Source organism: Lonchura striata, chromosome 2, assembly GCF_050655825.1.
Source record: "Lonchura striata isolate lonStrDom1 chromosome 2, ASM5065582v1, whole genome shotgun sequence".
In the NCBI taxonomy this organism is placed as follows: Eukaryota; Metazoa; Chordata; class Aves; order Passeriformes; family Estrildidae; genus Lonchura; species Lonchura striata.
Genome location: NC_140704.1, coordinates 46007562 through 46031345, shown reverse-complemented (window position 1 = coordinate 46031345; position 23784 = coordinate 46007562). Strand labels below are relative to the sequence as shown.

Genomic DNA, 23784 nt, shown 5'->3' with positions numbered 1-23784 from the left:
ACAGATAGGCATTCTCAGGACCATGTTTGTCTTACTGCACTTCAGAAATCACAGGGTGCTGTAATAGCAATTGCCATACTTTGCCTTTGATGTACACTTTTGAAGCACTGCAAACATCACAGTTTAAAACACCTTCAATTCCTGGACTTCTAAGATATATTTTTCACGTTTCATTCAGCCCTTAAGCAATTCCCAAAATCTCACGTGCCCTTGAACTTCAGCATGAAACAAAAGTAGAAATTTAAACTTTGCTTTCCCAATACCAATCTACCTCTGCTGCTCATTCTCCAATAGACAGATCACAGCCAAGGCAGGAAACTGCAAAGCCTGGGGGTAGATTGGCCTCTCCAGTGGTGCTCATAAACTGAACAGCAGGTTGCCCTTGGCTTGTCAGCTAGGTCCCACCACAGCAGCATGGCCCTAGTCAGACCTTGCTGGGTTTGCTTCCAAAATAAAGTCTCTATTTAGAGGCTTTTTGGCATTAGAACCTTGCCCTGTAACCAACACGTACCTTCTGAGACAGCAACCCACCCCTTAAGAAAAAAAAAAAAAAAAAAAAAAAAAGAGAAACCAAATCAAACTCCGTGTTTTAGCTTGGATGCTGACCTTCTCCACTCTGCAGCGACATATACTTTGGTCACTGGCAAACATCAAATCATAGCACCAGAGAATGTTTTGGTTGAATAGGACCTTTAAGATCATCTAGCTGCAATTCCCTTGCCACGGGCAGTGACACCTTTCACTACATCAGGTTGCTCAGTGCTCCATCCAGCCTGGCTTTGGGCACTTCTAGAAATGGGGCATCCACAATTTCCCTGGGCAGCCTGTTCCAGTACCTTGCCACCCTCACAGTAAAGAATGCCCAGTGAGCACCATGATGGGGCCCTCCTTGCATACCCAGTCCCTTTCCCCAACCTTAGAGTCCCCTCAGCTGCATCCTCAACTTGGACAGGGAAGTAACCCCATCAGCCTTCCCTCCACCCTGGAGACACCAGCTTCCTGACACCTCATAGCCTGCCCACTGCCATGCTCCTCCACGTCTGTCCATACACCTCTCAGTCCCGGTGCATCAATCACAGAAGGCTTTGAGTTGGAAGGGACCTTACAGATCACCTAGTTCCAACCTCCTTACATGGGCAGGGACACTTCCACCAGGCAAGACTGCTCGGAGCCCCATCAAACCCAGCCTTGAAGACTGCCAGGGATGGAGCAGACACAATTTTTCTGGGCAACCTGTGCAGAGACCTCACCACCGTCACAGTAAAGAACTTCTTCCCATAATCTAATCTAAACTTACTATATTTCAATCCACTCCCTTTTGTCCTGTCACTACACACCCTTGTGTAAAGTTCCTCTCTAGTTTTCTTGTAGCTCCCTTAAGGTTCTGAAGGCCACAGTTAGGTCATCCCAGGGCCTCCTCCAGGCTCAACAATCCCAATTCTCCAAGCCTTTCCTCACAGGAAAGGCGCTCCATCCCTCTAATCAACTTCACGGCCTCCTCTGAACTTGTTCCAGCAGTTTTATATCCTTCCTGTGCTGGGCCCCCCAGAGCTGGATGCAGCACTGCAGGTGAGACGGTGGCAGGAACGACTGGGACGTTGGTGGGTTTTTTTGTTTGTTTGTTTGGGTTTTTGTGGGTTTTTTGGGTTTTTTTGTTGTTGTTTTGTTTTGTTTTGTCCGCACATTATTCCTAACCCGCGGTAGGGAGCCGGGTTGCCCGAGTCCGCGGCGGGGCAGCCCCGCGCTCGGGCGGCCCCGTGAGGGCGGGGCGGCGGCGGCGCGGACGTTGCAGGAAGTGGGCGCGGCCGGAAGCGGGGTGGGAGGGCGGGCCGGAAGCGGGGTGGGCGGGCCGGAAGCGGGGTGGGCGAGTGGGCCGGAAGCGGGGTGGGCGGACCGGAAGCGGGGTGGGCGGGCCGGAAGCGGGGAGGGAGGGCGGGCCGGGGGCGGCGCCGGGGCCGCGCCGTCCGCCGCGGCTCTGGCCGCCGCGCCCATGGCCCAGCGGGCGCCCCGGGGCCAGGGGCAGGACGAGGAGGAGGGAGCCGAGGAGGAGGCGGTGAGGGGCAGCCAGGCGAGGGCCAGGAGCCATGTGGAGCCCGCGGCGAGCGGCGGCAGGAGCCAGGAGCGGCATGAGAGGAAGCGGAAGAGGCAGGAGGCGCAGCAGCTGCAGAAGATCCAGCACCTGGAGTCTTTGTAAGGAGCGGAGGAGGGGAGGCTGCCCGCGGCTGCCGCCCCGCCTCTGCCCTGAGCGCACCCCGCCGGAATTTGGGGCTCGTTTGCGGTGCAGGGTTTGAGGTTTTTGGGGGGTGGTGATTATTTTTCGCCTGCACCCTTAGGGGTGAGTTGGTAGAAGGGTTCGGGTCCATTTGCAGAGTTGCTTGGTGACTTAGGAAGGGCTTGGGGGACAGAAGGGGCTCTCCCGCGTCCCTCCGAGTCTGACATATGCAGCATATTCAGTCCATTTTTTTCAGAATGGACTGGAAAAAAAAAAGAAGGAAAGAAAGAAAAATAAATTTGGATTAAAAAAAGGTGCTGTAAAAAGTTTATGTTATTTCGCTGAAAAGGAATAAATGTTTTAATGGAATAAAAATGTCAGAAGGTATACAAGAACATGATTTTGTTTTTTTCTTTTCCACGTGCAAGTGAAAATCAGTTTGTTATTAAATGCATCAAAAAGCACTCCGAAGTTATTGTTATAAAGATGGGATGAACACACTTTACCCACCCTTCTGTTCTTACTGTATTAGGATGATTGTGCCTGGCAGTCCTATAGACATGTAGGGGTGTCTGTGTGTGCACAGCTCAGCCAATCAAATATCACCTATGCCATCAAACTTATGGCTTAAAATTATGCACAGCGAGGACACTTGTTTTGTGTCCTGCTGAGGTAATATGTAGGTTATGTCTGGAAAGTCCTGTTGAAAAGAGTCTTCATAATGCAGATGGTTTGCACAGTGGACTTGCACAGTGCTGTTCTTGTTTAATTGAAAAACAATCCCCCCAAAAAATCTCTAGATCTCCATTCTCTTCTAAGATAACTCTACGCTTTCACTAAGATGGCAGTTTGCAGGAGATGTTGTATCTGTTTAAATACAGATGAGATTTGAGGGGGAAAAATAGCCAATACAAATCCAGTTACACAGACCAGACCTGCATCTTTCTAAGTAATGTGTATTCTTTACCTCCCAGACCATTTTGTATTGCATTGGCATTTAATTCCTTAGCACATGCATTTTCTCATTTGCTGTGTGCTCGATGTAGTACCTGTTTGCTACCTGGATGTTAACAAATGTTTTACCTATTGTTAGCCCCAAAGAAATGCTGCAGAAAATATGATACTTTGGTCAGTAGGGTTCTGTCTTTAGGTTTAGTGCACAGAAGATGATGAAATTATTATGCATTAGGTTTGGCTGCAAAGCTAGATATAAGGAACTGTCTGACAACAATTTCAGCTGGCTGTGTCTGTGATTCAGCAGTGCTGGACTAAAGAAGTTTGGAGACCTCAGGGAGGGGTGCAGCAGAAAAAGAGGAGAGAATTACGCACGTATGGTAACTGAAGCTAAATCAAGTGTACTACATATCCCCAGGAAGTGGTTGTGCTCCCACAAGAACAAGAATCTGAAGGATGTTTGCAGAAAACGTGTACTAATATGATAAATGCTGTCTCTCAGCTTGCTGTATCCATGTTCTCCTGTAGTTCTTAGTTATAACTTTATATAAGTTATATAGGGCAAAATTTTAGGAAAAATATGAGCTGAAGGCTTTAACTCAATACCACTGAAAAAAAAAAGTATTTTTTCAATTTACTTGTTTGTGCTAAGCTGCAGAGTAATAATATTTCTGTTGCTTTTCAGCTATGAGAAACCTCCCCCTGGGCTAATTAAGGTTGGTAAAAAGTAGTTATTTTCTAGGATTATGAGGGATTTTCACAAAACATGTTCTTTAGGTGTTTAAGTGTCCACGTTATCTATATAAATTACAGAGAGAAGTAAGTGCTTCCTAGGAAAAACTCAGAGAATCATTGCAAGCTGACCACTTTGTCTTGGTAATCCAGAGTGAAATGCCCAGAATCAGATAGGAGACCAGGTCTTTCATCATCTCTTAGCATACTTCATGCAGTATTTAATAGTGTGGATAGAGGGGAGCCATTTATGGGAAGCAGACTTTTGGTTTGAATGACATCTTTTCAGGATTCCTCCCTATTGCTTAGGCCAAAATGATTCTTTCATCACGATCATTACTTTTACCAAATTTGTATACCTAAGCCATAAAGTACTGTTTTTAACCTAAAAAATAACTGCTCAGTGTTGTAAAGGCTTCCTTGTAATTGTTATGTCTTTCTAGCAGGAAGAAGACAGCAAAGTCTCTGTTTTGTGTAAAGCTTTCATTTCTATTATTTATTCAGATAAATTACTAAAATGGATGGGAAGGATTGAAATTCCTGTGCAGAAAAGTTCTGGCTGCAAAATTCCAGGGTGGGAAAAAAAGGAAAGGGTCAATTATTTTAGATCCTTTGTGTCTTACAAGGAAAAAAGGTAATGGGACAAATATGTTTCCTGTTATGTGAAAGTCTGTGAACTTGAAATATTAATTCTTGCAAATTTAAAAAAAGGAAGTTATATTATTGTCCTTATCTTTCTGCTTTTTTTTTGAAGGAGAATGAAACAAAACCAGAAGACTGCATACCTGATGTACCAGGCAATGAAAGTGCACGAGAATTCCTGGCACATGCCCCAACAAAAGGGCTTTGGATGCCTTTGGGAAAAGAAGTCAAAGTTATGCAGTGTAAGGCTGAAAATATTCCAGATGTCATTGGACTGTCGTATATCCATCTGTTTGCGCTGGGGGAGGGCAGAATGTCTGGCGGACAGATGATGAAGTCCACGTAGATTGACATCATACTGATAGAAAAGGAAACAGTATCTTGAAGGCTGTAATAGCCTAGTATTTTATGGACATTACATTTATCAACATAGTGGTTGTATTTCTCTGTTTCTTCCAACAGATTGAAAATATTTTGCAGAAATGTGGTTTTGGCATTTTGTGCTTCTTCTGATCTGTAATTCACTGCTGCTTTTTTTTTTTTTTTTAAAGGTTGGAGATGTAAACGTTATGGACACAGAACAGGAGATAAGGAATGCCCATTCTTTATTAAAGGCAATCAGAAATTGGAACAATTTAGAGTAGTGAGTACCAATATTGTAGTATTACTGCTTGTATTTTTTAGTACCAATAATGCATAATCTTGCAACTGAAGATAAGCCTGTTAGTTGATGCCTTATTAAGGACTTTTTCTCTGTCTCTAGTATAACATAGATGCCAAAAATCTCCTAATAAGGAAAAAGCTACAAGTGTGGTTGGATGTTTGACTACTTTGCAGAAAATCTACTCTTCAAGAGGAAAATTAATAATTTTTACATACAAATTGGAAATCTTCAAGAACCTGTTTCAATCGTTATATTCTTTTTTGTGTGTGTGATTAAAATGTCAACATAACAAAAAATGTTTAGTCAAGCTTGAGCTGCCCACATTACAGCTGCTTCAAAGCCTTCTGCTCTCACTGTGACCAAGCACATAATGAATGCTGTTGTCTAGGTCTGTTATCCAGTCATTGTGTACAGGTCTGATCTCTTGCTGCATGAAGCTACATATCAGTTCTGCAGATTCTTCCTGTGTGATCTCTTTAACTATTTCTGTTGCTCTGCATCACTGACCTATATTTCAAGCTGTCATCACTTCATGTCTTAAGTCCCCATTTCTGTCCTTGAAAAATGTAATCTTGACTTAGTCTGTCCAAGTTCTGAATTTGTACCAATTGTATGCAACTGCAAAGAGTATTTTTAGCCCTTTCCCCATGACCAGATTGCCTCTAGTCTTCATTTTCCCTCAGGCTTCTTTGTTGCATTAAACTCTTTGTTGTATGTCCAAGGCCCTTCATAGTGCATTCCCAACGTCTTTCATTTGCTCCTGAAATTTCAGTTCCCACCTCTGGTCAGCATCGGCCTTCTCTCCTCTCAGCTGGACTTGTTTGCTTAATTTTCCAACAGAAATTACCACCCCACCTTTTTTCTGCATTCTTGCATGGCATGAACCCACCTTAAACGTCTGCAAAGTTTATTTGCTGTCTTCCTTCACAGCTATCTTTTGCTGCAGTGGCCATTTAATTTGATTTTAGAACCAGTAATGGTAGTGCATAGCATGATAGAACAACTTCATTATCCATATCTTATATTCCTTTCTTCTGTATTCCTGTTTGTGTATATCCAGGTTTTTTTAAATGAGCTGTAAGGGTACAGATCATTATTTTGAACTTGAGTATTCTGTCTAAGTCTGGCTATTTCCACAGATTACGTATGGGATTGTCATAGTTGGCTGTGATTGGAGAGGTAGGGAGATGCATACCTAAGGAGAGTCCCCTTCTTTGGAGATGTAGCTAGATAACCTTTCCCTAAAGCAAATACACCAGTTCAGGTGAACAGTGCTAAGTCTGACAGTGAATTAAGAGCTTGCTAAGTATATTCCATCTTTTGATAAAAGCCTCTTGCATTTGGTTGCTTTGGTTCCTTTTTTTTAGGAAATAAAACCATTGAATTTCCTGTTTTCTATTTTAAAGGCACATGAAGATCCAATGTATGATATAATAAGGGAAAATAAGCGTCATGAAAAAGAAAAGAGGTGAGTGTGTCTGTAGTAAACAGCATTTTCAATTTAGTTTTTATTTTGACAATGTGGCACTAATGTATAGGTGACCTTTATATAGAAGATTATTTGTATCGCAGAACATTTTTTTAATGGCAGTTTCTTTATGTTGACAGATTAATGCATTTCTACTTTCTAAATAATCACTCAAGTACTTCAAATCACTTCAATTCTTTAGCTTTTGTATTTTCCCCAAAACAAAGTTTAAAGAGCAGTTGTATGCATTTATACCATAATACTGAGGTACTTAGGTGTGCTTTTGGTTTAGGCCAGAAAAAACAGTTTGATTTATTTTTTTTCTTTCACTGACTTCACGGAGATGTTTTCTAGAATTTGGTTTGTCAGAATGTTTTCAGTAGAAATGAAAGGGGGGTTTAGAAAGCTAGTTCTAGGCATCTGATATTGCTGCTTTTGTGAGGTCATTATTTAGTACATAAAGAGGCAGTTTTTGATGCTTTCTTGCTTGAACTGTTTCAGTGGGATAACTGAACAAACTATAGGTAGCCTATAGAGCAGCACTCTTGGAGAGGAATCCTTGAAGAGGGTACAGACAACAATGAAATAAGCAAATACCTTGTCCCTATTTGCCAGTAATCCTTGAAAGTTCAAAGGAAAAATGCCTTTCAGCATCCAGTTAGAGCCTACTTTGTCAGCTTCACTGACATCTTCTCTGTATCAGCAAGGCAATGAATGTCATATCCTAATCCCAGTATGCCTCCTTAGGCATAAGCATGGGGCAGAACTTCTTATCACTAGGTGGGCTGGTGATAGCTGTTGCCTTATTATTTTGCACACATAAATAAGCCAATAAGCTAGTCGGCCTTTCCTATCCAATGGGATGGAAAGTCCCTGAAAGCAGAACATCTGCTTGCCTCAGAGGAGTTGCTTTTATCAGTCCATGATATTATCTGTAAGAAGAGTGTAATTACGCAAAAGAGGAAGTGTTCCTCTGCCCTTCGCATGCAGCTCAACCATTTCTCAAGCCAGGAAGGAAAGACAAAAGCTAGGGAGGGAGGATGAGCTAGAAGGGATTTTCATTCACATGTTTTAAACTCAGGATACAGCAACTGAAGCAGCTCCTGGAGGACTCTACCTCAGAATCTGATAGCAGTGATGACAGTGATGAGGATGATGAAGATGGCAGCAGCTCCACTTCCTCAGACCATAAACACAAGAAAAAAAAGAGAAAAAAGGAAAAGAAAAAGAAAGAAAAGAAGAAGAAGAAAAAGAGGAAGCGTAAATTATCCAAATCAAATGACAAGTCAGAGTCTGACTGACAGCAGTCACCTGCTGCATGCTCATTGACCTCTCTACTTGTAAACTGCGAAGAAAGATCCAAAGAATGAGGAGGAAAACACCAGAAAGGGCTTTATTAAACTTGGAACATACATGTGTATGCATACAGCTTCCTACACTGGCATCCACTTCTGCCCCTCTGCAGCCAGAAAGAAGAAAGCTGCTTTAAACCATATCTTTGTGCTGTAAAACCCATGCTGAGACTCATCCAGCTTGGTCAGATGGGGCCTCTGCATTGCTGCCTGTGACCAGCAGCAGAAAGCAGCAACCACCAAGGGATTACTGACAAACCTGTAGCAGACTGTCTGTTGAAGTGTCTTTACTCCATGAAGTTACTTTGTTATACAAAGCCTCATTGTAACAGGACTGCACATTGCACCATGCAGAGCACTGAGGGTTCCCTTACAGTGCTTGTACTGTATTTTCTTCTGCGCATACTTGCTGAAGTTCTGTGTACTTATCCTAATATTGGCAGCTAGGGAAATAAAGAGTTCTGCTGCAGGGGAAAAAAGGTAATCAAGGGGATTTACTTTGAGACAAAATTGCAGCATCAAGAAGACTTGAGTTTTTGTTGGGTTTTTTTTTTTTGGTGTGTGTGTAATAAAATCTCAGTATCACCATCATTAATGCACAGTTCTGAAACACCTAAAGTGAAACATCTACAGCATCTAAACCATAGAAGTGGGAGCCAAGTGTAATGATGTTAAATATTCAACTTAACTGTAAAGAGGTAGTAGGTTTAGTTATTTTAAAAGGGGGGTTCATTGTAAGAAATTAAAAAGATGATTTTTTGCATATTCTGCAGTATCAGTTGTTTTGATACAAGTTGAGGGAGATATGATACAGCTCTAATACTGCAGAGTGGACATTAACAGCAAATTCAAGGAACCATAGACTACAATGCAGCTATTTTTTTATTTTCTTCAAAGCTTTGGAAGAGAGGACAAGGGAATGTATAAATTAAAATGTTTTTTTCTCCCTCCTACGTGTCTAAGAGTGATTTAGTAAAAATAACTCCCCATTCCTTGCCAGTCATTCACAATATGTTCTGAGGAAAAACAGGATAAGTAAGGCCTACTTACAGAAAGTTTCTGTATTATATTCCCAGACCTTGGAGGTAAAGTTGTATTTTCACTTGTATTTAGCAGATTTCCCTGTGATGGGATTTACTGGTGATTCACAGTAGTCCCATATATCAGCAGCATCAAATATCTAAGGCCATTTTTCTTTCACCAGACAAAGATTTAACAGCTGAAATAGCAATGGGGAGATTTATAATGAACCGATTCTCTTGACCTGGTTGGACAGGGCTCTGAGCAACCTGGCCTAGCAGGAGGTGGCCCTGTCTGTGGCAAGGGGCTGAAACTAGATGATATTTACAGCCCCTTCCAACCCAAACCATTCTAGGATTCCTGTATTGCCACACTTGGTGCTGAGATTAATGCATTTATAGATTATTGAACAGATGCTGGAAGCCTGATATTGAAGATGCATTCCAAAAGAACTCTTACTCTGGCTTGTCTAGAGCAGGGCTAACTTAACACCTCTTTAGTTACTTCAGCTTTTGTTATTTAAGATTGTTGTGAAGATTAATTTAACAAAAACAGTTTTTTTCTTTGCAATCCCCTTCCTTGTTAATGGAACTCTCTCTTTCTATCAGGGTTTATGATTTCAACAATTAAGAAAAATACATTAGGAGACCATTTCTAACTTGTATCAAATCTAATTTAAATGTTTGAGATGCCAAATCACTTTTCTATGCCTGACTAAAGGTCTGTTATATCACTCTCTTCCCAATCATGGTTAATAGAACATACCTCCACAGCAGAGCAGTGCAAGCTCTGCTATTATGTCTGTTACTTAATTGAAATGAGAGTACCTATGGTGAAGATACTTAGAATGGTGGGTTAGATTTTAGTATTTAGTGGCCTTGGATATATATTTTATTTTATATTCACTCACTGCTTATAAACCTTGCCATTTTCCTTAGCAATGAATTCTTCTTATTTATTGATCTGTAGCAATTGGCTTTCACACTGCTTCGTACTAGTTTCATTTCACACGCCTTTCATCTTACACTGGAAGGTATGTAACTGATTCCTATTTGTTCTCCCTATATCATTTCCAGTTTCATAAGCCCTTGTCATATCCCATGTAGGTCTTTACTGCAACTCATAAAAGTAGCATTTCAAAATTTAACAGTTTCAATAGACTTAAGATTTATAGGTGCTCTTTTAACAGCCCAGGCTAGAGTGCTGAGAACTATGATTCACATCATCATTTGGCATTTTAAACAGTGCCAAAGCTGTCATTTAAGATAAGTCTTTTTAAAATACATAGACAAGATAAATACCAACACCCCTTTAGATTAATGGAAAACAGTTCTATGTAGAAGTAAACCCCAAAAGCAGAATAGAAAGGTTTTGAAAAACTGATTAGCCTTATTTTTAAATCATAACTATTGAAAGTTTTTGTTCAAAAAACATTTTTCCTGGCCTTCTTTATAGTCATGTATTTCCATTTGAACATTCCGTTGAAGTCCAAGTGATAGTAATAACATAATTATATAGTCCCACAAAGCTAAATAAGTGTTAAATGCAGCTAAAACAACCCCCAAAGGCAATACAGCTTCCCAGGTCTTTTATCTTAATACTCTGTATCATTTCTGTAAGAAAGGTAGTTCAGGTAAAATACTAATATTTTTGTTTATTTCTTTGGCTATTCATTAATTGGGGTTTATAGTCTTTTTGAGTGAGACAGCCAGTAGCAGCAAGTCAGGGGAAGTTAAGTACTCTAAAAAAAAGAATGAATTTGTTTTTCCTTAGTATGCCTTCAGTTAGCATCCCATGAGTGTTACAAGCTTTTTGGGGTTTTTTTTGGTTGTTTTTTTTTTTTTTTTGCCATTGGCTCTGATCTGCCTTTGTTTAATTTTAATAGAAAAACCTGTGGTTAATATTTTACAGTATAAGGCAGAACACCAGACACTGTAAAAGGGAAAAAAAAATCATGCCATCCAGGTGCTACCAAACTGAATATTAAAATACAGAATTAATACCTGGCCAGCCAACAGAATCCACAACTGCACATCAGTAATTACACCACACTCACTTTGCAACAGAGGTTTCAGTTAGCTACAAATAATGATTTAGAAATCCTGAGCCCCATACAGTAAGTCTGTCCAAACAATGCTCTCAGTATGGCAATCTCAGAGGCTTCTGTTTGTTGCTGGTGTGCCAAGCAGCAAATAGATTCTTCAGCTGCCTTTCAGGAGATGCTGCAGAAAGCATGTGAAAACTTCCAAGGCAATGCAGTACTGCGACACTTACAAATTCACAGTACTGCCAGCTCTGCAGTGAGTCACTGGGCAGTCAGTCTGGCTGCAGTGGGAACCAAAGCTGACACGTGTGTGCATCTGCAAAACCAAATATCACTGTGCCTTAGTTACCTGGCTGAATAAACAAGAGCCTAAGTTTGAACTCCCAGCCTTTTAAATGCAGTTTGTACTTCACAGCCTTTGTGAAGCATGGCCTTTTGACTCACTGGAACATTGCTTTCAGCTGTAAGCCAGTTAAGATGCAATCCACAAATTGTCCATGCTGCTGAATGGAAAAAAAGCCAAGTAGAAGATTTAAAGTCACAAGACTAGTACTGTTAGAGACACTGCATATGACTTTATCAAGGAATTATTTCTTGAACCCTGGAACATTCATGCATACATAGCACAGGTACAGTACAAGATATAACCAGTTTAAAATAGCATTTGTTGTCAGACAAAGAGCTAAAGATCTTTGCGTTTTTTACACTCAAGAGTGTAAATTCTCCTACTGCTACTCCCTCATGTCCTCTCAGGAACATCACCAGACCCTAAATTGCTTCTTGCATCTGAGAGAAATCACACTGAGTAGTGCAAGACCCGTACAAGGATGACCAAGATGATAATTTGGGAGTACCTGTCAAGTCTTACCCATTCCCAAAAGTAAGAATGCCATCTGATTGTGAGGTCATGAATATTCCTTCATCAGATAAGCAGCAAAAGACACAGCTAAGGCTATCAACAGAAATGGGTGGTAAAAAGCTCCATGCTTGAATTCCTCATTTTATTCTTTGATGTTCTGGTGCAGATATTTTGTGCAGCACAGAAGCCAAATAAGAATTTTTAATGCATTTCTTTTCTTTCATTGCTTGAAGGAAAAAGGAATTGAAAACTTGTTATCACCATGACTTCTCTAACAGCTAGTGGTAAAGACTGTAGTTATAGCAGAGCTTTAACAATTAACCAGGTAGTATTAAAAATAATAGAGAGATAGCATCAGTTGAATAGGAAAACATCAGTACTCCTCGCTAAGAAGGAAAATAGCATAACTTCAGTTGCAAGTCAAACGAGTAATAGGTAGGCACAAAACCTGAACTGTCACAGGAAATGCTATTTTTATCCGTGTAGCTTACTCTAGGGCACAGAGAGAATAAGAACATGGGAGAGAAGGCAAAATACAAGTTCTCTCTCCATTCCCCCTACCCTGTTTTAATGAAAACCAGATGTTTGTTTCATTGGGGTTTTTTGTTTCCCCGTTTTCTTCACTGATGCTATCACTTTATTTGTGAATCATTCAAGTCTGGCAATATCATTTATTCTCCTCACACAGTAATAATAGCCTTAATAGACACGGGGAAAAAATTACATGGTTTTGAGCTATCTACCTCATCTAGATCAGTCTGTTACCATTATTCCTATTCAGCACAGACCTAATTTTGTTGTCTTAGTTCTATAAAAAGAATTTCTGGGACAGTATCAGCTGTAAGTCATAGAAGTCATCAGTAAGAAGTCAGAAAACAGGACACACCACTAAAAACTTGTTTTACCTTTCAGACCCATATCTCAGGGTCTCTACAAAGGAATCAAAAATCTCCAGAGAAAACAGGGAGAAGGAAGCATCACATCAACTCGGTGCTTCAGTTTTAGTCCTCTATTATGAGAGTAGGATCTGAGGAACTACTTTGAAACTTTAAAACAGCACTTGACTTCATACAGCTGTAACTACATTCCTTTACATTTTGACCAAAAAAAAACCAAAAAACCAGCTGATAGAAAAGGATATTGTACTTATGTCCAGATCATATGACTATGAGATAACATGGACAGGTTTCACAAACCTGCAGAGTTTAAGGACAGGGCAGCATTAACTGTCATGCTATAATAGCAGTTGTGCACATATATGGCTGTCTCAAGTTTTTCTGCTACTGTGTAAAGATGGAACACAAGAAGTCTCAAAGTGCAATTCTATGACATTTATTATTTAAATAGTGGATGTGCTAGTTATAAAAAGGTGACTTTGGTGTTAAATACTTCATTCAGTTTTAATTGTGTCCTCAGTCTTCACAGTGTCACTTCTTGCCCTTTTAGAGTGAACAGCAACTTACAAAATATACAGAAGAATAATAATCAAATTTTGGATTTATACAAAAAAACCTTTGGGTTCCCCTGCTTCTGCCCCAATATTTGCAATTATCTTTTCTTAGAGAGGGACTTCCTTGTTCCATGCCCTAAAGGTGAAAAAGAAAAAAAAAAAAAAATTAGGTATATATTTCACCTCCAAACAATGTCAATTTGCTTAAAAAAAAGGACTAGATATCAGTGATTGTCTTTTCCTATTGCAGGTACTGATGGTTGATATTAGAATTATGTACTCAACTTTCCAGATAGTATAAAATATGCATGAGTAGTTTTGGACTTCAGAATATCCCAGCATAACAGATAAGAGTTCCACATGAAGCTCATATCACATTCTCCATGTGCTCTTATAACTACATTGTTGAAGGTATCCAAGAAACATCAACTATTTCTGGGGAAAATACAAGAAGAGTTTTAGGACTATGCAAGTTTCCTGGATGCTTCTACTAGAAGCTGGTCAGCAATAAAAGGTTTAAAACCAATGTTTAAACAGTCTGGCTTTAGGACTGATGCAAGTTTTCACTAGTAAGATACTTCAGCCTAAAGTTTGTTTCCAACCTTCCTTGCATTTCCAGGATGAAAGTCTAATCCTTTGCCTATTATATGAGAGAGAGTGTATCTTTGACTCACGTATTTCCTGATGGAGTATCTGGGTTCATTTTACTATACTAACTTATTCTTTTCCAGAAAGAAAACTGATCTTTCAGATAGCTTCTTGTAGCTACTGACCCTTTTCAATTTATATCCTTTTCAGACTCGCACAAATGCGCAAGAACATATTTGTTGCTGACTCAAATTAATTTTGATTTTTCCCTACACTTTTTCCCCGTCTTCCTCCAAAGTAGCCAGAAATTCCTAATCCATGAAGTTGGAGATCTTAAGAAATATCTATATGCATTTGTGTTGTATCAAATTACAAATCATTTGGGCTGAGGCAGATGAGCAGCTTAAATAAAAACACGTACTGCAAAGTGACACAGGACCCAGCACTTTAAAGAGACAGTACAGCAGCCTGAAGAGCAACTAGATTAAAACAGCAGGTTTTGGTGTGGGTTTCCTCCCCTATCCTTGCATTAAACAAAGAAGGAACCTAAACTGGTCAAAGCTACACTAGCATTCATAGCAAGGTAATTAAGTGCTCAAAGTTTAGCTTCCCCCCCCCAACCTTTTCTGCATATTTCACAAACTATCCAACATCCCTGCAGTTCAAACCAAGAAAGATTAATCCCCAAGATAGAAAAAATGCTTGTAACAGTAATTTTTTTAGCTTGTCACTGTATACCAACCTTTGTGTATGCTGTGTTTAGGCAGCTCCCACATTTCTGCTTCTTCCACCTCATATCTTGTGTCTCTGCATTTTGAAGGTGTCTTGCCCATTCTTTTCTTCTTTGGTTTAACCAAAGTTGAGCACACTAAATAACAAGATATAAATGGTGTTATTTCTCCAATGCATAGTCTCAAGACAAATAACCATGTCTTTCACCAGCTGGTCTGAAGTGTTCCTCTTCCTCGCTCCCTTTTTTGTACCCATTTTACATAGCAGATAAAATTGACACTACACATGTTAAGCAAGTCTTACACATCCACAGCATTTAATCACTGTCTAACCATAATTCTGGATGCACTGTATTTTGGGTTATTATTTGAATAGGTGTTTATGTGGTAGAAAAGGAACCTAGTACATTGGATATGTCTGCCTGAGTTCACTTTTCAAGTGTTCAAGAATAGTTGGTGCTGTCCAAATGACTCAATTCACCCACTGTCTTTAAAAAACTCCAGACCTGTGAAGTTATGCACTACAAGTACAGTGCTGAAGAAGTCAAATTTAGTGCATGATATTACTGCTAAAGCCATGTATCTTGTTTAGACAAACCTCCTTACTTGCAGGGCACTTTGATTTGAAAAAGCAAATACTAATATAGGCAACATTTTTAAAGAGGATGTAATTTTAATAGCACTTCCGAGGCATCCCCTGGCACAAACAGCATTCAGAAAATACCAGTTTCCTGCTTCCTAACACTGAATGTGATGACTTCTTCAAACTATCTGGGATAGAAAAAGAGGAAGAGTAAGCAAGGAATAGACTAAACATCCTCAGTTTGCTGCACCATCTATGAATTCAAAGATGCAGAAGAGACATGCTGAAAGTTAAAGGTAATTTACAGTCATTTTAGAACTATTACCATATTTTTATATGTTGTTGTAGTGAAGCCAAGAACAATGCTGCGAAAGTAAAATGTTTTCAACTCCTATAGAGCATGCTAGCATTAAAAACCAAAACCCTGTAACACTGAAGTCTGCATATAGAGAGCCTCCAATGCAAGAGGCAAATAATCCCATACCCAAATACACTCAAGCAGGAAAGCAATGCAGAGAAAGAATTAAGGAAAACACTATCTACTTGGCTGTTGATATAGGAAAGCTCAAAGTGTATATTATCAGTGAACTGAAGAGAAGCAAATCAGTATGTTCTGAAGATAGACTGATCCTGAGATACTTGAAACACATGATCCAGGAAGAGTGGCAATGCCCACACTACAGCAAATTCTGTAGCTGTTCCAACAGCAGCTACACTCAAACACCTTTGCAAAGCATCAAAACCAGATCTGAACTCCAAGTAAGACATCAACTATAAAGAAGAAAAAACAAAATATTCTGCTTCATGAGCTAAGAAACTATCTAACTTATTACTTTGTTGAAATAACTGATTTCTTCATCTTTTCCTTGACTAGATCACAATGATTTGCACTCAGTCATTCTTTAGCAGTATCAGGGGAACCGTTGGTCTATGCTAGTTTTTCTGAGCATTGGCATAGGAAGCTACTGCATAGAACTCCCTACATGTTTTACTGATCAAAATTAGGAGATAATACTACTCTTGATAGCATATGCAGTGGTATCAGTATAAAGAATTAATATTACTGTTTATGGCAGTAACAACTTGACACAAATAAAGGCTTTGCTTTGGCCATATCAAAGCATTTAATGCTTTGATTTCCTATAAAATTACCTTTAAAATATCCCCAGAAGTATCTCCAATGCACCCATATACCCTATTTCAGTTTGAGAAGGTTGTAAATATATCCAAGATACACTGATTGACAGGCATTTTATAAATATCAAAGCAACAAGGATTAGTTTTATTGTTTTCAAATCTTATGCAACTATCACATGCTTGCTATTTTGTATCATATCCTTCTGGATGTTCCTTAAGAACAAAAACACAGAGAGACTTGTACCTTGTTCTTTGCTCTTTGCCGGAGGTGAGAAACTACCACGTATTTGGCTGGTAAATCTGGGTTTAGCACCGCTTCTAATCCAGTACTCTTCAGGTGGTATCCCCATGTTCTCTCTTAACAGCCTTCCTAATTAAAATTTTTAAAAACATTAAGGTCAGTATTTAGTCTTGGTAATGCTGGTGAACTGTTTGATCCACAAGCCAGAATGTAAAACCAGCTGCTGGATCTGATTGTTGGAGTCTGTTGAAATAGCAACAGTTTTCTGGAGACTGCACTTTAAAAAAATTACAAGAGACATTAAGTGTACAGATTTTGAAAAAAAGAAAATAAAGTTTAAGAACACTAAGCCTGCTATTAGAAGTAAAACACCCGGTTTTGGTTGTTTTTTTACAATGCACAACTCTACTAAACAGCAACCCCCTACTGAAGTGACCATACAACCAGTTGCAAACTGATAACTTTTCTTATTCTCAGTTTACATTAATCCAATTTCTAAGACTATCTACCTTGGAATAAATAAGATGTCTTTTCCCAGGTCAAATTTAATACTGTTTCACACCAATTTTCTGAAAGTACAAAACTGATTTTGCTAAGAGAGCAGCAGCTACAATTAAAAAAAAATTATTTGACTCCTCTACTGCAGGAAAGTTACACAGGGTATGTCCACCAGATTATAATGAACTTAATTCTGTTTAATGCACCCAGCATTACTTTGTGATAGGAGAGTCAGACTGTATAAACTTAAATACAGAGCTTCCAAGATATTAAGCAACAGTAAATACATAATCCAAATTACCTTAAGCTTTGTAAATTAATAAATAGCCACTAATATCAGAGAGTTAAGTATATAATATCTAACACAAAGGAGAGTTTGTGCATTATGCTCTGCTGGCTGTAAAAATGCAGAGTCCTTATGCAATAGCTAAAAATTTGCAGCAAACTTCCCTCTGCATCAGAAAAAGTATTCTGCAGGACTTCTGGCTCTTGGCCAAATTTTAAGCTACAACATGCTCTCATCTTCCCACTAGCTTAAGCTACAATATGAAACTGTAATTAGGTGTTCATTGTGCATGCTACTAATCAGCACTTTGTCCTTAGCAAATAGCTCACCTCCCAAGAATTTCCGTAGCATTCGCTGGCGTTCAAGTTCTTCTCTTCTTGTCATAGGTCTCTTTCTTCCATAATACCCATAGTCACTGTGTACAACTTCATCTTGTTCTCTCTTCTTTGGCTTGTAAACTACACCAATGTTTTCAACAAGTCCACTCCTAGTTTTTATTTTCCCTTGAGCAGGCCAGCAAATTAATTGTGCTGGTACAGCATTTTTAGGTGGTTTCCAAAGCACTCTCTGGCCAACTTGGTAGAAATTTCCTTTACTTGGCCTCAAGATGCCATATGGAGGGGCTTCTTGAAAGAAATACTCAATTTCATCCATGTCATCATCCTCATCCTCCTCATACTCATCCTCTCCATCTTCATCTTCCTCTTCTCCCTTCACAGAATATTCTTCAGAGTCCTCAACTTCCGACAAACTCTTAGTTGCTTTTTTGTTGGGAGAATAGACTTCTTTCCTACTAGAGGACCTAGAAAGGGCTCCCAGGTTTCTACCTTTACTGGAAGTCTCTTTGACCTTTGTGCTTGAAGAGTTGACATCTTGGTCATTCAGGCTGTTCACTTGCTCATTTCCTACCACTTCATCTACATTATGGGATCCGCAACTTTTAATTTGCTCTTTCTCTAAGCCCTCTGTACTTTTCTGAAGAGTATACATGCTTTTCTGAAGCACATAGTCGGGCACAAAATAAGACACTGGGGCATTATCAGTTGATGAGCCTTCCTCTCCAGAGGACATTTCATCAGAAGAAAGGCTGATTACATTTTGATGCTTCCTATGTGGGAAACAAGCACTGTAGTTTGCGTCCATACTGTCCAAACAAGCCAGCCAGCTGCTAGAGGGAGCAAACTTCTCAACTGATTTGTCACACCAAATACTTTTTTCTGTCTGACTTTCATTGGTTGCACTGTGGCTTAAATTCAGCTTTTTCTGCTGAAAGTCACTCATTACCTCCATATTAGATGGAAGTAGTCCTGTTTGTTGAACAAAGCTGGGCTCTTCTTGAGAAGTTTTTGATCCTGCAGACTTTTTAGTGCTAGATTTCTTAGCTATTACCACTGGTTGATCCACACCAACAGATCTTGCCAACTCTGTGATTTGTACTGCCATGGTTTCACCTGGTGGGGATTTTGCCATCTTTTCTGTATCCAGCTTCACTTCATTGTTTTGTACATCTTTCTCTTGCACAGCTTCAATACCCTGTTTGGAGGCGACAACAGCTTTTCTCTCATCTAAGGAAGCCCCTGGCAGCATATTCTCCCCTTCATGAGGGCCATATATCATGCCTTCACATGAGCTGACAGAAAATAAGTCATGTGGCACTATGTTCTCTGGAACTGGTTTACCACTTGCCACATCATACAATGGGATTGTTTCTTTAAAGGACTTCCACAGCTGAATAGCTGGAGAGCCATTTCCATATTCTATCCTCACTTCTTTCTTCTCAAAGGCATAACTTCCAGTAGGAAGATTTCTATACTGTGTAGGGCTGGCAGGGTTCTTATTATGAAACTCTCTGTCTACCACAATAGAAGAGCCAAATGAATCTTGTTTCTCTGAAGTACTTTCAGTCTCTGTACCTGTACTAGGAGAAACACAGGTTGTATTTCCTGCATTACGACCTTTTGTTTCTGCACGAATATCTTGATGCCCTTTTTGCTTGCTTTCAGGCTGTCTAGGATCAGTCTGTGTTTCTTTTGTCTCCACTTTCTTCCCAGGGCCACTATAATGTCTAAATCTTGTTGCATGATAAAACACAGGGGAAGGTGGGGCAGCATTAAAATAAGGCCTTCTGTTAATTCTTGTATGCACGGGATGCCGTGGAACAAAAAATCTAGGGTACTCATGGAGCGCAACAGGATAAAATGGAAAATATGGATTTCCACTTCGAAAGCCTAGACATTGGTGACAAAAAGAAAAGACAAATATCATCTTTCTGAAATAAGTCATCCTGAATCACATTTACTTGCATTGACAGGGACAAGATCAGAAACATCTGTAAATAAGACACACCACCTTCCAACGCTTAGAAGCAAATCTGGTGCAAAATCAGAAAGAGTTCTTTGTTGGAGAATAGCTTACCTCAACATCTACACTTTAACCATAGCTTGAGTTAATCCCTTGGAACATTCAACAAGTTGTTTTCTGTGCTTTTTTGGCTATTTCACAGACTATTGATATAGCATTAATTTTGAAAAATACAGCTTAAGATAGAAGTTCACATAGGTATAGCACTTGCAAACTGTATTTAACAATACTTTTCTTATTTTCTTAAGCTTACATTTATCCATACCTATCATGCATGCACATGTGGAATTCATCTATACCCACAAATACGAATTGCCAAGTATATTCTGGAGCTCTGTGTCTGCAGGATGACCATTACTTAGTATTTTGCTTAGCTTCCATTCTCCAGAAGCAGATGCTTTCCACTACACAAGCTACATATTTAAGGCAGAATTAATGTAGAGCTACAGTTGTCAAAAATCTGATTTATTAAGTATTAGTTAAAATCTCAAGAGGCTCATTAACACAGATACTGCAAGAGTGAGGAAAGAAGTATGTAACTAAGTAAGCAAAGATCCCACAGAGAGCTGCTGTTTACCTTACCTGGAGCAGGTACGCAGTATGGACTGTATGCATGACTGAAGTACCATGGATTTGGATAAGGCTGTTGAGCTGATGACTGTGCATAAAAAAAGAGTCCTGGGTGGTTTGTGGAATATGATCCACTTTCTGAAGTTGAGGCAGTACTCATTCTTCTTTAAACACTGAAAGAGAGAAGTAATCATTATCAACTGCATGACTTAATTATTTTTATGCTCTGTCAGCATTATCAGACATTCCTCTCCCTGCCCAAAGAAAACAGAAGAAAGCTGTCCTTCCAAAAGAAAGCTGCTGTCTTCCAAACAGAAGGCAACAAACTGACATGCTATCAAGGTCAAATATTTCAGCTGGGCTTTGCTAAGCAAGCTTTTGTACACAGCTCTCAATATTAGTCCTTCAAGGCAACCTTGCAACATGCTCTAAAGCTACAGAACTTCAGTAGTCTTAGATGCATGCCTCTCTATAAGCAGTATCCCAGCCAATTAAATAAAAAAGCCTTCACTGAATTAGCCTTGAGCAAGAGACCACACACACACAAAGAGGAAAAAAAAAGCTTCACACAATCAGATATTTAATGTCTTCATGAAGAAAACGCTTCGTAATGCTAATGCATATGTTATTACACAGTACAATAAGAACTCCATTAATTCAGGATTTGTACTTTATACTATACTTAAGAATGACAGCTAACTAATGTAGTAAACCAAGTATTTCAGTGACACCCTGCTTCCTACGCTTAAACCAAATGATAGGTAGCAAAAACAACCCCACCAAAATCCTTATGTGTAAGTTTGCATTCAGAGCCATATAAAATTCACAAGACAGAACTTCCTCCCACACTTAGATGTCTCCTCAGTTAACAAATACTTGCAAGCAATACAACACTATCACACAAAGCTTATAAGCAAGACTATAAAAAAATCAGAGAACACAGAAGCTTAATTCTTTAGAAAACTCAAGCACTTTGAAGTTCCAAAAAAAAAAAAAAAAGCAAAAGAAAACAAGAAAACTATTTAGAGACCTGTTACAAGTTCGCACACGGTTCAGCCTAGAGTTTCAGAATGCCTTAGAAAGACTGGAGCCCTCTTCAGTTTCCATGTAGGGTGGCCTGTGCAGCTCTTGAAAGCACCAAAAAGCCTACAGACTCCCTCAGGCCAAAGAATTACTCCGACCTTTGAGAAATAGAATGGTGCAGAGAAGGGGAAAAAACCCACAAAAAAAAAAAAAAAAAAAAAAAAAGCACCAAACAAAACCCCCTACAAGAACTAAGCTATTCCTCCCCCCTTATAGCCCCAAAACCTAATGTCCAATGCTGCTGCTGCTGCTGCTGCTGCTGCTGCTGCTGCTGCTGCTGCTGCTGCTGCTGCTGCCGCCACCACTTACAGCCCAGCAAAAAAAAAACTAACCACGTCCTCTTTATGGCAGGCAGCTGCTACTTGTCCACTCCTCCTCCCACCTGAGGCTCATTTAACAGTGATGCAGGGGGCGTTTTTCCATCCTTGTGTGGGAGGAAAATCAAAACACAAGGATAGGAATAGTCGTAGAAGCCTTCAGCTGTTGTACAGAAAGCTGGCTATCTCATCTTGCAGATGTTTAAGCTGCATCTCTAAGTAAATCTTGTATTTCCCTTTTATAATGTTGGAAATTACTTTTTTATTTTAGGAAAAGAAAAATAAGGGAAATGTTCCTAATCTTTTGATTCAAACTGCAGTTAAAAACACTTCTTTCAGGGGAAAAAAATCAGAAGACACAAGGCCAAGTTTACATTTGTTTTCAAGGTTTACCAGTTGTTTAGTACTGAGTAAAAGGAGCAATGCTCTTCCATCCTAACATGGCTGAGGGGGCTGACAAATGTAATGTTATTTCCACATGAACAGAAGAAGCACTTATTTCCATACAGTGTCATGGGAAGTTTTGAAATGTGAAGCTGCATTTTGACTCTACCCTGCCTTTTTACAGGAGGTGAGACTCTGAGCTGCTGCTCTGGAATTGCACATCTCCAAATGAGAGACTACTGGTACAGGGTCAGGTGAAAGGAGAGGAAAGCACAGTGCATGTGCTATGCAGGCTGGTGAGTGGTTAGGGAAAAACAAAGTGGTATGGATGCTTAGAGATTCTTTGTATTCCTGTGTTGGGAAGTTCCCAAAACTGATGTGGTTTTTCTTTATATAACATTCAGACTAAATCTGTCCTTTGTACCAAAACACAAACAATAAAGTTTGGGAAGGGTTACTGATCCATTCCTTGCAGGTCTTCCCAGCCAAAGCTTGTCCTTTCCACTGACAGCAGCTCTTGCACTTTGTATGACTTGTAGTGACAGGACAGCAAGCAATGGGTACAAAGGGAGATGGGAAATTTAGGCTAGATATTAGTAGGAAATAAATTCTCGATTGTGAGGGTGGTGAGGCTCTGGAGCACGCTGCCTGAGGATGTTGTTGAATGCCCTATACCTGGAAGTGTTCAAGGCCAGGTTAGATGGGGCTTTGAGCAACCTGACATAGTGGGAGGAGGGTGTCCATGCCTGTGGCAGGGAGGTTGGAGCTCGATGGTCTTTAAGGTCCCTTCTAACCTTTAACATTCCATGGCTCTATTACTTGTGTGTTTTAAATCCCCAGCTCTGCTCTGCATCCATGATACTTTCACCTCTTTGAAGGCACTTTCCAGGCTTTCTATTGGTGGGTGGACCCAAAGAGAAATAAAGAAAATAAATAACACTGGATGGCTTTTAAAAAGATGCGTGTTCTCAAGATTTTCGTTTCTCTGATACCTCCCTCAGCCTCCTGTAATCCTGTCAATTCCTTCCATCCCAGAGTAAGCTCCAGCCCTCCCAAATGTCAGGTGAACTATGCTTTTAGGGCAGCAAACCCACACTTGGCCGAAGGACATTCCAGGATTCCAGGAGGGCTGAAGGACCAAAGGCCTCCCGGGGGGAGAGGTCCGAGCTGGGTGTTAACCCTGAAGCCCAGGGGCCTCCAGGCTGCAGCAAGTCTGGAGCGCAGGTCCTGTGAGGAGCTGGCGTTGTTGGAAAAGGAGAAAAGGGGGCTCAGGGCGGACTGCATGGCTCTCTACAGCTCCCTGAACGGGGAGTGTGGCCGGGCGGGGGTCGGGCTCTTCTCCCCGGTTACCAGAGACAGGATGAGAGGAAACGGCATCAAGTTTCGCCAGGGGGGGTTTAGTTGGACATTAGGAGGAATTTCTTCACAGAAGGAGCGATTAGACTTTGGGGCGGGCTGCCCAGGGCGGTGGCGGAGTCACCGTCCCGGGAGGTGTCTGACTGCACGGCACTCGGTGCCCGGCTCCGTTGCCGGTCGCCGCCGGAGGTGCCGGCGTCTCTCCCGAGCCGCTGGATTCCGCGGCTCTGGGGCCGCTGCTCCGGCAGGGGG

General features: G+C 40.4%; 2 protein-coding genes across 3 annotated transcripts; one reads left to right on the top strand and one right to left on the bottom strand.

Annotated features, from left to right (window-relative positions):
- The first annotated feature begins 1920 nt into the window (after positions 1 to 1920).
- Positions 1921 to 8974, top strand: RP9 (RP9 pre-mRNA splicing factor). Its single transcript, XM_021553260.4, has 6 exons — positions 1921 to 2190; positions 3852 to 3882; positions 4653 to 4782; positions 5092 to 5183; positions 6611 to 6672; positions 7754 to 8974. The coding sequence occupies exons 1-6, from the start codon at positions 1991 to 1993 to the stop codon at positions 7971 to 7973; spliced, it is 735 nt and encodes a 244-aa protein (XP_021408935.1). The 5' UTR covers positions 1921 to 1990; the 3' UTR covers positions 7974 to 8974.
- A 4283-nt stretch (positions 8975 to 13257) lies between these two features.
- LOC144246033 (uncharacterized) lies at positions 13258 to 21792 on the bottom strand. Of its 2 annotated transcripts, none has more exons than XM_085569747.1 (6): positions 21423 to 21792; positions 20405 to 20565; positions 17791 to 19689; positions 16681 to 16806; positions 14728 to 14853; positions 13258 to 13533 (listed from the first exon to the last, which is right to left on the bottom strand). In XM_085569747.1, exons 2-6 carry the CDS (start codon positions 20550 to 20552, stop codon positions 13496 to 13498), a joined length of 2337 nt encoding a protein of 778 aa, XP_085425873.1. In that variant the 5' UTR covers positions 20553 to 20565; positions 21423 to 21792; the 3' UTR covers positions 13258 to 13495. The 2 variants fall into 2 exon arrangements, with proteins under 2 accessions (XP_085425873.1, XP_085425880.1); XM_085569754.1 differs by having other exon boundaries at positions 21701 to 21774.
- Between the last annotated feature and the right edge of the window lie 1992 nt (positions 21793 to 23784).

Excerpts from the sequence above, each read along its gene's own strand:
- RP9 (XM_021553260.4), top strand. The coding sequence starts at position 1,991 with ATGGCCCAGCGGGCGCCCCGGGGCCAGGGGCAGGACGAGGAGGAGGGA. Across the intron at positions 5,184-6,610 it reads AATTGGAACAATTTAGAGTA|GCACATGAAGATCCAATGTA; the intron begins GTGAGTACCAAT and ends TCTATTTTAAAG. Across the intron at positions 6,673-7,753 it reads CGTCATGAAAAAGAAAAGAG|GATACAGCAACTGAAGCAGC; the intron begins GTGAGTGTGTCT and ends TTTTAAACTCAG.
- LOC144246033 (XM_085569747.1), bottom strand. The coding sequence starts at position 20,552 with ATGAGTACTGCCTCAACTTCAGAAAGTGGATCATATTCCACAAACCAC. Across the intron at positions 16,807-17,790 it reads GCTACGGAAATTCTTGGGAG|GAAGGCTGTTAAGAGAGAAC; the intron begins GTGAGCTATTTG and ends AATTTTAATTAG. Across the intron at positions 13,534-14,727 it reads TAAACACAGCATACACAAAG|GGCATGGAACAAGGAAGTCC; the intron begins GTTGGTATACAG and ends TTTCACCTTTAG.